This window comes from Hetaerina americana, unplaced genomic scaffold, assembly GCF_022747635.1.
Source record: "Hetaerina americana unplaced genomic scaffold, ioHetAmer1.1.p SCAF_4, whole genome shotgun sequence".
In the NCBI taxonomy this organism is placed as follows: domain Eukaryota; kingdom Metazoa; phylum Arthropoda; class Insecta; order Odonata; family Calopterygidae; genus Hetaerina; species Hetaerina americana.
In genome coordinates, this window is record NW_027286985.1 from 30,686,501 (window position 1) to 30,703,266 (window position 16,766).

General features: G+C 35.5%; 1 protein-coding gene across 1 annotated transcript; it reads right to left on the minus strand.

Moving 5' to 3' along the window:
- Positions 1 to 483: 483 nt before the first annotated feature.
- On the minus strand, positions 484 to 13,410 carry LOC139691984 (serine/threonine-protein phosphatase 2A catalytic subunit alpha isoform-like). The gene is made up of 6 exons (XM_071589971.1): positions 12,980 to 13,410; positions 11,515 to 11,724; positions 9,445 to 9,708; positions 5,188 to 5,360; positions 4,312 to 4,419; positions 484 to 2,648 (listed from the first exon to the last, which is right to left on the minus strand). The coding sequence occupies exons 1-6, from the start codon at positions 13,079 to 13,081 to the stop codon at positions 2,576 to 2,578; spliced, it is 930 nt and encodes a 309-aa protein (XP_071446072.1). The 5' UTR covers positions 13,082 to 13,410; the 3' UTR covers positions 484 to 2,575.
- Between the last annotated feature and the right edge of the window lie 3,356 nt (positions 13,411 to 16,766).

Here is a 16,766-nt window from a genome sequence, read left to right on the forward strand (position 1 = left end):
CACACGTTTACAAATTGGTTGAAAGAAAAGTCTGACACAACACTTCATTTTATTAATCTACTATAAAAGAGTCAAATTTATCCTTTCAGCTGATGTGGTACATAAACAAATGTAAACGCTGATTACAAAATGTCTTGGGTAATGAATATCTTAAACTCATTGCTCTAGTAATGTAAAGGTACCAAAAGTTGATAAGAATGAGGAAACTTACTAAATAATTAATTGCATCTCCTCGTTTCAACAGAATACGATTTGGGTATCCATAAGCTAAACAATTCTCAAACAAAACCAAAAATTTAATTATTTAATTTATGAATTCCATTTTCCCTTTTTTTTAGAAATTGCACCTACAGAAGACAAAATTGGCCGGCACTAGCATCTGAAAAGATGGATTCCTGTATTGGTTGACAGTGGAAACACCTGAATTAAAAATAGATTACAACTTGAAATAACAAATGCATAATTAGTATGTACTCGTATATTTCTTATTAAAATTAACTCTAATATCACAGGAAAAAATACATTCACTGAAACAATCATTGCAAAAGAAAAATGAAATTTTTCTCATTTTTTTCAAAAACATATTTTGTCTCTCATACTTCCTTGTCTTCATTTGTTGCTTTTTTCTTGTTTTGCAATCATGGTGATGGAATTATTTCTCCATCACCATCTATTTTCACAGTGGTTACATCATAAATTGAAGGCCCTGCCCATTCAGTGAAATTTTTTGTTCTTGTACTGCCTAGCTCAACAAAAATTCACTCTGGCTGTAAGCATCACTTATGATATTTCCTACATAAATTGAGCTCTGAGAGGTTCATGGTCCAGGAGTCTCATGCTACTGTATTCTCACAGGATGGCCAGTAAGTCCAGGTTTTCAAGGAGAAATATTTGTTTTTCATGCTTTGCTAGCCAGGGTAGTCAGGTGGGCAACCCGCTCAACTGCTAACCCTAGGGCCATGAGCATTTTGACAAATAATGATTTGGCCGCTTGCAAACCTGATGACAAGCCAAAAGCTTATCAGGATCCCAAAGAATACACAGACCACCAGAAAGTGAAGAAAAAGTTGTGTGCTACAATTTTTACTACATCATATAAACAATAATAAGAAACTTCTGAGATGTTTGCATGGAGAAAAAAATGAAGAGTCAAACAAACAATGAAGTCTATGCATGATACTGAAAGAGAGCTGTTGGGAGAATTTCAAAGAAAGTAGGGTGATGTAGGAAATACTGAGGGGAAGTAAGATGCCTCAAACGGTAATACAATGAGGGAACCAAAGTGGGGGGGGGGAAAGAATATTAATTTTGTATGTAATTAAGAAAGACAGAAGGTATGCAGAGCCAATGAATGAGTATTTGCACAAAAATGACTATTAAGAATATTTTGTGTCATATGAATTATTTTATGGCAGTGTGGGAATAAGTGGATCTTACCTGAAAAGTACCATGAAGGCTATTACGAAATGCTTACTGCTAGTGGATTTCACCTGCCTGTGATATGATACCATCTGAAATGTCTCACTGCCAAGGGCAATTACGAAAAGCAGAGTGTGTCTACCATATTATCCCACGAGAAGTGAGTCTCACTGTCCAAAGCAATTACGAATGAGTTTCAGATGGAGTGATACCATGATACTGGGTCCAAGTTACACCCCAGCCAGGGTGCCCTGCCTTTGAAACTCCTCCTGGGTATATTTTCAATAAGAGAGCAGTTCGTTTGCATTGATGATCTTCACCTGGCATAATAAAATCATTAAATGTAAGCATAGTGCGTTAAACGCAACTATTTTGCATTAAAAATAACCAGAATGGCTGAGTAAGAACAGGTTAAGTGAAATTAGCAATATTAGTTCTTCACAAAAGTATCTCGCAAGAACTTAGCTAAACTTCTCTAATACATCAATGTTATGTAATTATTAATTTTGTTAAGTGATACTTATGTTATATGCGACATATATTCAGTTTTTTTACAATTTATACACAGCCCTTAAATTTATTATTGTAAATACTTCACTTTCATTTGAGCAAACTCATACAAGTAATGCATTAAACAAAATGTTCATGTTTAGAATAAATCCATACAAGGACATACATGTGGGATGTAATTAACCACATAAGTAATGAAGAATTTGTGAAACATTGTGTTCCTGTATATGATTTGTTAGGTAATTATTCATGTGTACACAATCTAAAATTGCTCCTTCACAGTACACAGATGAGAGACAGTTTCTTTATCTTCTTGCAAAACACATTACGTATTGAAATGCATTAGTGAAAAAAAAATAACTAAGTTATCCCATTATGTTGAATTGAAATGAAGAAAATACACAAGCCATCATTCTTTCTTCTGTCCACCATGTACTTTCCAGTAAAATGAGATAAAAATCTTTGAAATTCAAAGCTTTCCTACTCTAATCCAGTTTTGTTTCAAGGATTTTTCCCATTCCAATATTTTCCGCATTTTTTAAGGATTCAAGGATTGCTGGCCACCCTATCTCATTATGAAGTGAAAATTTGGAGACTGCAATTGAATGTTCTCCTCTCACCACATATGCAGCTCATCACCTCTCCTTTACAGGAAATAGTTTGGTGTCCTTTCTTCAGCCCCAAGGTCACTTTCCTGAGGTGCATGGTCAAACTGGAGACTGAGGAAAATAACAGAAAAAGTGAGGTCAGTGATTGTAAAAATAAGCAAAAATACATGAGAATATGCTGAGTGATAAAATTTAATTTAATTAAAAAGAATCAAATGCATACTCTTATGCTATATAAAAGTTGCCTGAGGAATGCAAAAGTCATATTTGAATAAACTTAAAAGTGTCCACCAGACCAAAGATATGCATTTTTCTCAGAAAAAAATCATTTCCACACACTGTATGGAACATTACAACAAAATTTGGTGCATTGAATTTAAAAAGGATAAACTTGCATAAGAATGGGGAAAAAACTCCAATGGCCGTAATAATTAGTCGCAAATCTCTCGTCAGACCAATTGTTGCGTTGGTTTAACGGGAACCACGTCAAGGACCAACCACAACCTCTCTGAAATTCTTTAACAGGGTCTCAGAGCCTCTTGAAGGATTTCAGTCAGGATAGTGTGTGTGTAGCTGTGTGTTGGTCCCTGACGCGGATTAATTTCCCGTTAACCACCACAGAGGGTATTCTGGTTGAGAGGTTGTGGTTGGTCCTTGACGTGGTTCCCGTTAAACCAACACAACAATTGGTCTGACGAGAGAGTTGTGACTAATTATTACGGCCATTGGAGTTTTTTCCCCATTCTAATTTAACTGAGAGGCCGTAGAGCTCGATATTTCTTGCTAGATAAACTTGCAGTTAGATTACATAGGAAGCTGATATTTCTAGACATTCCAAAAAGTACTAACATCAACCCACACCAGATTTCAAATGCCCTCTAAATGCACCAATACAAAATTACTCATTTGGGAAGAATAAAATTCTCTTAATTCCTTATGGTTATTATTGAAACTAGTAGGAAAACAAGGCTTAAACTATGAATGTTAACTTCTAATATAAAACAAAAATGCATTTGTCAGTTGAGATGCCTATTTTCACTGGTTCACATGAATTCAGTTTTCGATTAGTGAACCAATGTAAAAGTATCCTACCAAACATGATGGAGTTTAAATTGATATAAAATTATATGATATTCTGAAAATAAAATGTACAGCCTTTAAGCAGCAAGGCCAAACTATGACAAATGAATGTTGACACGATACATTTTGAGGTATAGTCAAATTTGAAAAGGTTAAACAAAAATGAAAACATCAAAGATAGACTAGATAAACTCCTCACTTTTACTGTTTTTCCTGGAGTCAAAATCCATGTTCAATCCCTGCTTTGTGAACTCTCTGAAACTAATAAAGTTAAATTCAAACTAAAAAATGAAAAGTAGTTGATTTCAATGAGAGCAAATAATAGGCAGAGATAAATGAATCCTTACATCCTTTTGGTAGTACAAAAATTACAAAAAGCCAAACAATTTTGTGGTCTCAGACAAACAAAGCAGAAGCTTTCATGTAGATATTTTCACAATCCATGGGACTCACTTTTTAAAAATCATTTTCTTTTGATACTTCCCCACTTATCTTTGAAATACATTTTCTTGTCAACCTTTAAATGCACTCCTTTACCACATAACCTTTTTCATTATTTAATGAGCAACTATACTAGATATAGCACCTTTGAGTAAATATTTTGGCTAGGGACCAGCAACAGCATCTGAATAAAGTTATATAGGCTCACCTGAAATTTATCAAAATTGAAAGATGATCCTGTTTAAATACTTACAGGGTATATTCAAGTGCATCATCCAGTTCCATTATTGCAGCTTGGTTCCCACAGCGATAACAATAATTAGGGGCAGAAAATATTGTTACAACACAACGATCATGGCACCTGTCAACAAAATATTGCATGTAGGTCAGAACTAATTTACAATAATTGAAAAGTGTGGCTGTACCTCATCAGCCACTGATAATGAAAAAACTTACCTGGAGAAAAAATGTGATGTAGGTAAAATAATTAGTCATTATTTTCAATCATAATCCAAGAAAAACAAGAAGTTCTTCGAGTGGTAATAATGGGGGAAAAGCTACAAATAGTGACATTCTGTAGAAACACTAATGTTTAAGAGACAGAAGTTGAAAATTTTGGAGCTATTTCATCAGGAAACATTTTATCTACACGTACTAAAACATGTTATACAACCATTTAGTGCCTTTCTTACCAGTAATTCAGTAAGCTTTCAAGGGATAGGTTGAATCCTATATTATGACACGCCCAGAATATAACCCCTGCCTTTTTTCTGTACATTACTGATTTTCTAGAAATATGATAATCCTTTTAATGTGCCACTTTTTAAGACAAAATGCCACGAAACAAATGAAATTTTCCTTTTGAGGAAATCCAAACAGACACAAGAGCATAGCAATATTTTCTATAATTCTAGTAATTTATTATGGCAATTATGAATGGATACAAAGACTTGCAGAATATCTAAATCCATGGTATTAATGATGGAGTTATAACTGGAGAGAAATGCAGTTTCATTTTTAAAATTTGGTCAACTGTACACCCTTCATCTACCTTTCCTAATTCCATTATTACAATCATAACAATTTTGAGGCATATATACAACTAGAAGCTCTGCAGCTATCACCTTACCAGCGGAATCCATCCATAACCATCTGATGTGCTCTAGACACAACCGTCAGCCCATTTGAGTAGAGGAAGGCTTCTGAAATATCTTGACCAAAGGCATAACCCCCGCCTCGTGGGGATATATTCCAGCCCTCACGATTACAAGGATCAGACCAAAGTAAATCACACATTGGGCCCTGCAAAATAAATTATCATTTACAAAATCACAGTTTCTGAAATAAAATTCTAACTCATGGCTCATTCTTTAGTTCATTATTCCAAACTCAAAATAATAATTCTATTCATTAGGAATAATCCTCAAGTACTGTATTGCAGAGGTGTATTTCTTGCAATAAATATTATGGTAATGGCTACTATCCTTTAAAAAAAAGGCATTCCTTTTTTATTCTCAGGTTTCATTTGTAACTGTGGGCACAAGTTTAAGTGTGCATGTATTACAAATATTGCTTCAATTAAAATTAATTTGAAACATTGGTTTATTTACAGCAGAAGTTTGAAATTTGAAAATAACATAATTTAACAGAAGAGCTGTTTTAGTTCAAGATATTTCATTTTAAGATTCAATTGATAAAAATTATTTTTTTAACAAACGCATCCAAAATCAAATGGACGATGAAAATGCTGTAAAAAGTTGACTGAAATGCAAATTAACTTGGACGAATTAAAGGAACATGGCTATTTGTATTATGAATTGGAGCACCGCAGAAGAGCAAGCTCGAAACATTAACTGTATAAACTGTTTTTCACAGTATATTGCCATTTCATATTAGAGTAGGATTGCACAAAAATTTGCAAGATATAAGAGATCACTATCAGTGCCACAAGTTGTAGCTGTGCAACAGTTGGGATAACAATGCAAAATTAAAATACTATTATCCATTCTTTGGGGCCCTCAGTTAACAATACACACAATTAGTGGATAGTGCACTTAGAAGTGAAAACTACTTCATACGATATAATTTTATGACTACTGTATTTATTAAAATAGCATAAACACAGTTATCAGCCCAAAAGTTGATGCAGTAGGTGATGGTAGAGTTCATCCAGTACTTAGTACTGGATGAACTCTACCAAAGTACTTCCATAGTGACCTCATTACTGCAATGGCATCATGCGTGCCTCTACCCTTCCAGAACCCAAACTGATCATCCCCTAAGTAATCATTAGCCTTGCTCTCCATCCTCTTATTTTTTATCCTTAGTACCACTTAAGCTGCATGCTAAATCAAACTTTTTGTTTTATATTCCTCACAGAAATCTTCTTTTATCTTTTTGGGAATAGGAACTAAAACTGATCAAATGAAAAAGGAAGAATCCATTAACTATGCATGATGAGTTAACACCTTTTGAATCAGACACTACACTGCATTACTAATAAACTATGGTCTGAGTCCACATCCGCTCCTGGGAAACTGAGAATTGCTATTCACGCTATTCCTAAATCTGTGCCAAATCTCTCTGAATCTCTGGACATTTTCCATGTATACCTACACCTTTGTGGTGTCTAAGCGAAGTGCTGGTCATGATTAACCTCTGTCTCAGGCAGAACTCCATTGCTTTCTCCCAGCAGTCATTTCTTATCTCTTAACCATAGGCCCCTACCATTTCTTCATTTGCCTATTATTGTGTTCCAATCAACCATCAGTATCAAATATTTCCTTCCAGGAACACCCGTGATTATGTTCTCTAACTGATCATATATCCTATCGAATTCTTCCTCTCTATGATTGCTTGGTGGCATGTACAGGGTGTAGCAATGTAACTTCCTTTTTTAAAGGAGTTTTACTTTATAACAAAGAAAGTATGTTGCCGTGCCCTGTATAACTGAATAATTACCAAGTTCAATGTTTCTGCTTTCACTTGAACAGATAATATTGTATCAGTTGCTTGATATATGTTAACTACACTTTTTACTGCCATTTTATTCCACACTAGCTGTACCCAGCCACATGTTGCTGAGGATAATTTGGTTAAATGAAAAAAAAAAGAAAAGGGACAGTGCGTATTTATAAGTTAAACTTCACAATGTTTCTTGGTAAACAATATTTTTTGCTCCATTGCCTGTGAAGATATAGAGATTATCTGGTTTGTTAGAACAAGCAACATATAATTGCATGTGAGTAGAAATCCATGTCTACACCTAAACCACACAATTCTAAAGAATGGCTCTGATCTTTGTTGATGGTGATTGCAAATGTCAATGGCATATCTGTTGGATTTATAAGAATGCAAGGAATGAGGAGATATTCACTTTTGAATAGTTCCTGTCAAAAGTTTTGCTTCTATGAAGTTGCTAATTAATTTTTTTACTGCAAGCAGCGTGGAATTGCAAAGCTTTGGCTGGTTGATATTTCACAAATTGATAATTGGTACACTGGTTTTAAAATGCCATACGTGTGGTAGCATCCCTGGCAGATGGAGTGGATTTAAACTGACCACTCTTAGGCTGTCGCGTTCATTCTGTTGCGGACAAAGCATAACTAAAGCTGCAGAACATGATCACCGTGCATCCTCAAGTCAGTTTTTCCTCAGTTTAATTTGCAATCACTCGTTGCACTGTTTCTGCTCCTTGAGTAGGAAGACCTAAGTTTGATCTTCGGTGAGGCATTATTTTGATGAACTAAAGAGATAAAAGAAGAAAAAATTTATAACAAAAACATATAATTGTTAAGCAGGAAAAAAACATGATAAAATGAGCAAATCAAAAACAAAAAATTTAAAATACAAACAAAATATATTTCAATTCAAACCCGGATCAATCGACACAGCTCAAGTCCACTTGCACTGAAAGATGAGAAACACAAAAGAAAAAACTAAATATAGCATCGCCTTTGCTACATCTTCAGTATCCGTCTTAGCTGTACATCTTCCTCTTCCATGGCATCCTTTATTACCAATGGCAACCTTCTGTTACCATGGCATCTTTTCCTATATTTAGTATAGCGTGTGTTGCTTTTGCAGCCAACAGATTGTGCTGCCTGTCACAGGTGTGACATCTATATAATATATAGTAGGTATATAAAACATACGCATCTTCGAATGCAACATTATGTAAAAACCTCAAAGTCTTCAATGAAGAACTTTCAAAGATTAAAGAGTTTGAACAAACAAACAGTTACATTTTTATGTACATAAGATTATTGACACCCCTCACTAGTTCTCTTCCCCTTCACTGTATATTACTCTATAACTACCCCTTCAGTTACCCCTGCTATTCTTCCATCTCACCTTGCACAGCCCAAAGAATCTAAATTTCCTCACTCCATCTCTCGCTTTATATCTACTTGCCGTTTCACCAGATCAGGGTTGTAGTTAATCAAAGAAATATATGAACTACATTTCTATAAATAAACTTATTATTCCTTAAAATTTTAGTGTTAAACATGGCTGCTTTTTTAGTGATTAGCACTCTTGAGTATACATAAGCGCTGGTTTTTTGAGCTGATATTCTTACTATTTTACCAAGTGATTGCTGTTGCCATATGATGTGCTACAACGATAGTACATAAAAAATAACCACTGATGATAGAAAGTATATTTTGTTACCAAAAGAGGAATTTATAATAATGATTGGGACAAATAAATATTACATCTATATGTATTATACTACAACTACCATTATATACTATATACTACATGCATTACCTTAGAGAGGGTCCTCAGTCATTGAAAAATAAACACCTGTGGAGCATAATGAAAGAGAACCCCACCAGAGCTCAAAAAATAAAATTTTGTCCAGTTAACCTCAATGGCAATGAGAGAAAAAAAAAGATAAAGTAGTGTAAGGTTTCAACGCGGAGGGAAAGACAACTGAAAGAAGACTGCTTTAATTTTCTCTAAAAACATCAGTTGCACTGATTTTATGGGTTTAGATCAGTTCATTGAATGCTATATTTTGTCAATTTATGGCCGTAGCTAAATATTGGTTTTCATATTTTTAAAAATAAATACTTGTAGCACAGCAAATATTTCTTTACTAAACATAATGTAAAAAAGTCAATTACAAATTCTATAGCCAATTTGCTTAATATTTTAATGGACAGATAAAATAGCATCATGATTTCACCATAAAATATAGAATTTCAAGAATTACAAAGTTACTATATTTTGAAGCGAGGTTTTTAAGACCAATTTGTAAATGAATTCCAGTTTTTACAGTCAAGCCTAAATAGTTCAAAATTCAGTTCCACTCTCTTATAGGAAAGTCAAGCGAGAGAAGTGAATCTAACATTAAAAGAAACCCAAGTAACAATGTACTTACCTCGAGAGGAACTTCTTTTAGCCTATCCAAAGCTCTGATATCGTCTACGGTATCTATTGAAGGGGAAAGACCTCCGTGAAGGCAAAATATTTGTGAGTCCACCAAAGCCGTGAGTGGAAGGTAATTGAATAAATTGTTGAAAAACCTCCAAACATTCGCACTTCCATACTTTCTCATGCACTCATCATAAAAACCATAAACTTTAGTAATTTTGGGTGTTTCATGATTTCCTCGAAGAATGGTGATTCGCTCTTGGTATTTTACCTAAATATGTGGAAAAAGAATACTTTCAATTAGTTTTCAACCTAAGATTGAAGCTCTAGGATTAGTGCTTCATACAATGAATCCTAGTGAATGCAAAAGTATATCCCTCCCACTCCCTGTCGTTTTCAATTCCCCTTAAGTGCATCACAAGGACACACAACAGCCTGCCATCTTCTGATTCCTGCATAAATAGCCACCGCCCCATTTTCCTTACCCAACTCCATTCCAGCCCTAGCAAGAGACCAGCCACATGCTGAGGCAGCAATGACTGGAAGACCAACATGAGGAAAATAGGGCTACTTTTTTCTTCCCCACTCCACTATCCGCCTGGAAACCACCTCTTTGGCCCTTTCACCTAATCTATCAGTCTCCACCTCCTGCCCACCTAAATCCCCCCTTCCTTCCTCTAATCAACAAGGGTATACATATACAAGGTGCAATGCTTAATCCGGACAAATTTCAATTTGAATTACCCACCATATCGTAGTTCCACTGGAGGTCACGATTAGTGTTCTTGAAATCTAAAGGCATCTAGTAAACAGTCAACCTCAAAATGGCTTAGATGTTACGCACACGTGTGGAGTACAATCGAAGAGTCGCTATTGTTGAAAGTGTTCACACTGGGCTATATTTCAAAATAGTTCGATTCTTCTGGTATCCCATATTGACTGTTTACAATATTGTGGCTAAGTATAATGCTTTGGAGAAGTCTGGGGAAGGTTTTGCAAACCTGGCCAGAAAATCTCATTGGAGAAAACGCATGCTTGTCCGAATGTAAGCACTGCACCCTGTATATACCAACAAGAATGTAATTTTCACCTGAAGATGACATGAAGTGTTGAAACCCAGGGTATGAGGACCAAAATAGTATAGTGGAAATCACAGGTGGTAAATGTTATTTCTGTCCAATTTCTAGAGAGTATTTTGGATAAACATAGGCAATTTATTAAATTATGAAGAAAATTTTCATAGTGCAAAGAGATGAGAGTTGATGGCCTGGAGTAAGGCAATAAAGAAAAGACATTTTGTAACTTTCATATTGAATGAAGTTTTGTGAGGCAGGGAAACTTGGTGGTTGAAACACGAGGATAAGTATTGATTCGAGACTTTATAGACATGGGTATGAAAAAGAATGGGGAAAATAAACTGGACAGAAAGGAAAACAAACAAAAAAGTATCTAATATGGATGGCAGGGGAGGAGATAGGATTGCTGGGAAAATCAAAGGAGACAACAAAAATGGAAGCAGAGAATTTTGAATGGAGATGGGATTTGAATTGAGGATTGATAGGGGAGAGATGAACTGAAAAGCATGGTAGGGGAGGAAAAGAATAGGTGTATTTGATGGAATGAATCAACGAGAAAGTTTTGGAATTAAAGAAGTGTTTTTTGTTATGTAAAACGGTGTGCAGTATGAAAGTGAAAATAGCATAAGTAGGGAGTCACTTTGTTTTATGCTTGGGGAGGCTAAGAAAAGTAGCTGTGGTTAAGAAGTGTATCCCACCAAAACCTATGTAAGCCAGTTGACTAAAACTAGTAGCAATGGTTTTTATGGTAATCGAGAAAATATGAATATTCTCTTCTAAGAGATAAAAATAATATCAAACTTGTCATTAAAAAAAACAACTTGAAGAGGATTTCTAGCAAGTAGGATTCATAGCAGAAACAAACAACCACAAACACTTTTCATAATCAATATCCTCTGGAGTCATGGGTGTAAAATCCAACACACCTGATTTTTTAAAAATGTCAGAAAATATCCATAACCTATGCATTTGTATATTTAAAATGAACCCAACAAACTCACCTTGAGAGCCACTAAAAGGGTGATTGTTTCAACGGAGTGATATCCTCTATCAACATAATCCCCCATAAAAAGGTAATTTGTATCTGGTGGTTGACCCCCTATGTGAAACAATTCCATTAAATCATGGAACTGTCCATGAACATCGCCACAGACAGTAACTGGGGATTTTACTTCTTGAACATTTAATTCCTTTGCGAAAATCTCTTCGGCCTGGAAAATGAAGGAATTAAATATTTATAAACAAACTCGAGAAAAGACCATAGTTCTAGTTATATTGCAAGACTAATCGAAAAACGCGACTGGGATGCTAATTCTCACTGCATAGTCATTGATACCATTTACGCCTCAGGTATGATAAGCCAAGCAAACGCTGCATTTTAACTTGGATATTTTGCTACGAATTTTATGACTTATTAACGAATTAGACAAATAATTTACGATGAATATTACATGAATGTATACATAATATCAAATAAAGAATATTATTTCTTTCTTCCTATATCACCGATCAGATTTATCAACATAGTTTACATTTGGAGGTGGTAGGTCACTTCCATAACTCTAGTTTAGAGTTCATATTATTCAGACACACTCGGATCCAGCTCAAGCTTTTTTTAATTCAAACACTATTGTCTCTGCAGGAATCGGTCAACTCAATCTTCACTTGGAAGCTTGTTCTAAAATATTTTAACATTTCTCTCTCACCTACCTAAATACACATTGAAAATATCTCGTATTTATTAGTCTAAGGGTACCCACATTTTGAAACTGTAAAAATGTATTTCCCAAATACATCCTCTTCTACTGATGAGCAGAGAGTATCTTTATACTACTGGATACCTGCACTGAGCCCGGAATGAAAAAGCAAACTTGATTTCGATTAATAATTCAACATTTAGGTTTTATAAGGCCCTTGACCATACCCTTAACCTGACGTTACACCAAAACCCTAACCCGGTGACCACTCGTCATCTCACGTCGCTCATCCAGCTATTCACGCAGCGGTCCACGATCTCCAGCGAGCGACTGAGCCCTGCGAGTTACCCTTTCCCTTTGAATCCACACCTATCCTTGCCTCACTCTTTGCCTTTCCCAATAGAATTGGTAATCGAAATCATCACCAGGTTAAATTACTCGTGCGAAACATTTCTCTTCATTATTATATTAGCGCCTATGTTGTAAGGCATAGGAGAGGTATCAAATGGGAAGATAAAAAGACAAGGCCGCAAGAAACTAACTTTGAAACATCGACAAATGAATTGAATGCCAAACATCTTCAACTCAGACTAATGATAAGTATATCTTGTGAAAGAAAAAAACCCCGCCCCCTACGACAGTGTAACGTTAACTCATAAATAATGAGTACAACTACAACAAATATATTTTTAAGTCAGTCTTAGAACTCACGTGAGATAATATATTGATATTAACATAATTTGTATCAAAAAAATGAAGTTATTGTTACCTTTGCACATAATGTCTTGACTTGAGTTTCCGATAGTTTCTTGCACTCGTACAACTGCTCAATCCACTGGTCTAAGTCCTTCAGTGATGAACTCTCTTCCATTCTTCGATAATTGCGAAATGATTGTTCTCTGAACAATATGCAACTTGCTTCCGAAATTACACAAGTTTTGGTCGGTAAATATGGCACAGTTTTAAAAGAATAAGCTGGATGGAGTTCATGAGGTTTCTTTTAAAGCACCCTCAGCTCCTTTTAGCCTCTAACGAAAGAGTGGAGATCATAAGATTTGAACGTTCGACCATTTCTTTACTTCAATTTTTATCATATATCGCGCACTCCCTTCCGTAGGGACTTGACAACTCCTGCCCTCCTAGTTTGGACAGATCCTAACCTATCCCAACATATTCTAGGTCTCCGATCGTTACGAGTTGTTGCGGGCCCCATCTTGCAATCTTCAATAACAATTGAGTGGCGATTATCACTCAGATGATTTTTTTTCCATTTGAACGGCTGGCGGCCTCAGCCATTGGGATTAGACTAGATCTTTATGCTAGCTTCGTGACTTCGACGACGAAATATCCACATGACCATTTACATTCGAAGAAGATATTATTTCTGTTTGTAATTTAACTTCAAATCACAGATAATTTGCTCGCGACCTTTAATTACGTTCGGTGCGGCCTGTATTATAAAAATTGCAATGCAAATTCTGTGGAGTTCAAAGGGCATTGAAAAGTCACGAAATCAAAGTTCTTGCAATTTTTCGACACATGTGTTCACCAGAGTTGGTGGGTTAGTATTTACGCAATAATATGTATCCTCAATAGTATTTCATGCATTATTCATTCAAAACCTCCCTTAATCGGTAGAATACCAATAGTAATAAATATTTAACGAATTGAGATTTCTCACCTTCCCTTCCTTTCGTCCGAATTACATTGGTCTCTTGGGTCCCTCTTACATAATTTTCTCTAAAATTATATTATATGATTACTTTCGAAACTTCTTATTTTGCAGAGGAATCTTCGACATGTTATCTTTCGGCACGTAAAACATTGGTCTTCAATTTTCGGAGCTTGTGTAGTGTAGAAAGCTTTCATTCAAATTACACCATAGTAGCCCTATGTCATGCTCAGTCAACCGGTTCATTGCTACAAGCTTTTCATTTAACTATTTATGACAAGCGAGTTTATTCTTCTTATCATTATATTTCTCCGATATCACAATCCGAATTCAGCCTTTATGCTTGCCAATCATCTCCGCGGTCGCTGCAATCACAGTATACTGCCAACCATTTTTACTGTGTGTGGCGAATTTATTTTTCAGCAACATTTATTCTTATTTAAAAGATTCTTCCTCCTACATTTTCCTAAACATTTTAGTAGTTCCGCAGAAATATTGTCTACCCCCGCGGCCTAATTTGATTTCATTTCCCTGAATGCCCTATCTATCTCACCGTCAAGTATGCCTGGACCTAAGCTATCTTCATATATGTCATATTATCTATGTCTAACCTCACTGGCCTTGATTCTTTACCATACGGCTCTTCTATATTTTCCTTCAATCTCTCTTGGATCTTTTCTGCTCCAACTATTATTCTATCCGACTTACCCCTAACAGTTAACACCGATTTTCCCTTCCTGCATAGTGTACCAATTTCACCCCTCCTCAACAAAATTTTCATATCCTTGCAATGGCATTTCTACTGTGCTCCTTAACCTCTAGGGGGATCGAGATGGTGCACTAGCTTGCCACCATAGGGCATGGTTTCAAATCCCAAAGGCGGCAAACATTTTTCAGTGGGATTCTGATCCCTTGACTTCGAGTTCCTCTGGAGGAAGCGGCATCAGCTGTTGCTCTGGAATTTTAGGCAATAGGAAGGTATTGGTGAGTGTGACATGAGACTTTTTAAACAGAAACACTGTGTAGCTTCATAATACAGGCTGTAAAAGCCTCAAAAATGCAGGTTCTATGGTTATCAATACTTAGTACACTAATAGGAGTCATCCGAAGATAATTTGCCTGTAATTGTAAAAATTGAACCAAATGGCTAATATTAGCTGATGGACTGGAACCTTCATCATTTATCTACATTTGACAATATTTTCAGCCATAGATGAGGCTACGAAACATTTGCTTGTCACTACTGATACGAGAATTCTATCTAAAAAAGAACGTCTCTGCATACATGTAAGTCACTAAAACACTTAGTGAAAAGCGATCTTTTTATGAAGGTTATTTTTAGTGCTGATGCTGCAATTGGCGTTCCAACAATTCATAATACAGTGCCAGGAGGTTGGATTCTTAAAGTTGGCATTGTGTTGTGAGAAATCTTGTCTTTAGGCAGTAATTTAGTTCAATTAGTGATCAGGAGCAAATAAGAGCCTCATACAAACACTAATGAAAGTAGGTATTACGAGCCATGTTATGTTTTCTTTTAATGTACCAGGTTGAATCTAGTTCATTTCTATTGAATAGACACTGTCATCCATGGTGTTCTGTTATTCAAATACATAAACCAGCGACAAATAGACGACTTCATTTTCCACGATCAGCTTCCGAATATGCCTTCCAAATGCTTAAAATATTTTTTAGACTTTTAACAGTATTTAACTAATTTATTATTGAGGTCAAAAGAAAATAATTTTGAGGAAGTCAAAATGATTTTCTTTGCTTTGTATGGTATACTTTGTGAAAATTACTAGATTGATTTAACATAGAAAATTATTTCCCATGTTAATTGACATTTACAATAGTATAAATACTTCAAAACTTTCAGGGACATGCCTCTTGAGTTCAGATCATAAGTTAGTAATAATTAGTGAAGTGTGAGATTCAAAAAGATACAATATGGAAGATGGTTAAGGAAATGGAATGAAGAAGCATCAACAGGACGACATGGAGTATCAGCAGGTCGTAGCGAAAATCACAGCGCAGGGAGCTCCATAGTAGAGGAATAGGGAGAAAATAACAAGAAAGGATATAGAAATATGCAATAAAAAACTATAGGAACAATAAATAAGAAAATGATAAGGAAACCATGGATTACCATGAGGAAAATAGACAAGAGAGGGGAATAGAAAATTAAAATACAGGTAGGTAGAAGTATGAAAAGTCAAAGCATAATGTGAGGAGGGAAGCAAACAGCAAAAGAAGTATTGTGAACGATGCAGTTCAAGAATATGGAAAGTTTATAAAGGATGTGTGAAATAGGTTTCTTACACAGGAAGGCAAAAGTCTGTCAGGAAGTATGAAGGGACAAATCTATGAAAAACAGTCAAGAAGTCAATTTGTGCAAGAAGTTGGAATTTGTATACACCGAGTGGATCTCTGGATCATCAATAGAGTACAGAGAGTATGTCATATGATTAATAGGCATGAGCATGGAATACAATCAGCATCATTATTATAGGTAATCCACTTGTCAAGGTAGGTTTTGGATGGACACTAGCTGCCAAACAGCAGAGACAATTACTTTGTCTCTCCCAAAAGAACACAACAGAACAACCTATTCTACAATTAACACCCTTTCAATTGCATTAACTTCCTCCCTTCATTTAGTCAATATCCCTATCCTATCCGTGTCCTTTCCATGTTTGCCTGACGTTTTTTATTTCAGAGCCTTAAATATCGAACTGCCAATCAAGATGCTTTTAATCCGTTTACTGTCTTGTCATGATTTAGCCCAACAATACTCCCTCCTTGCCCACCATACCTAGCACTTAATTCGTTTTCCATTTTGCCCATTAACCTTCTTCAGTCCCCCATTTTTTTAGTCAAATTTACA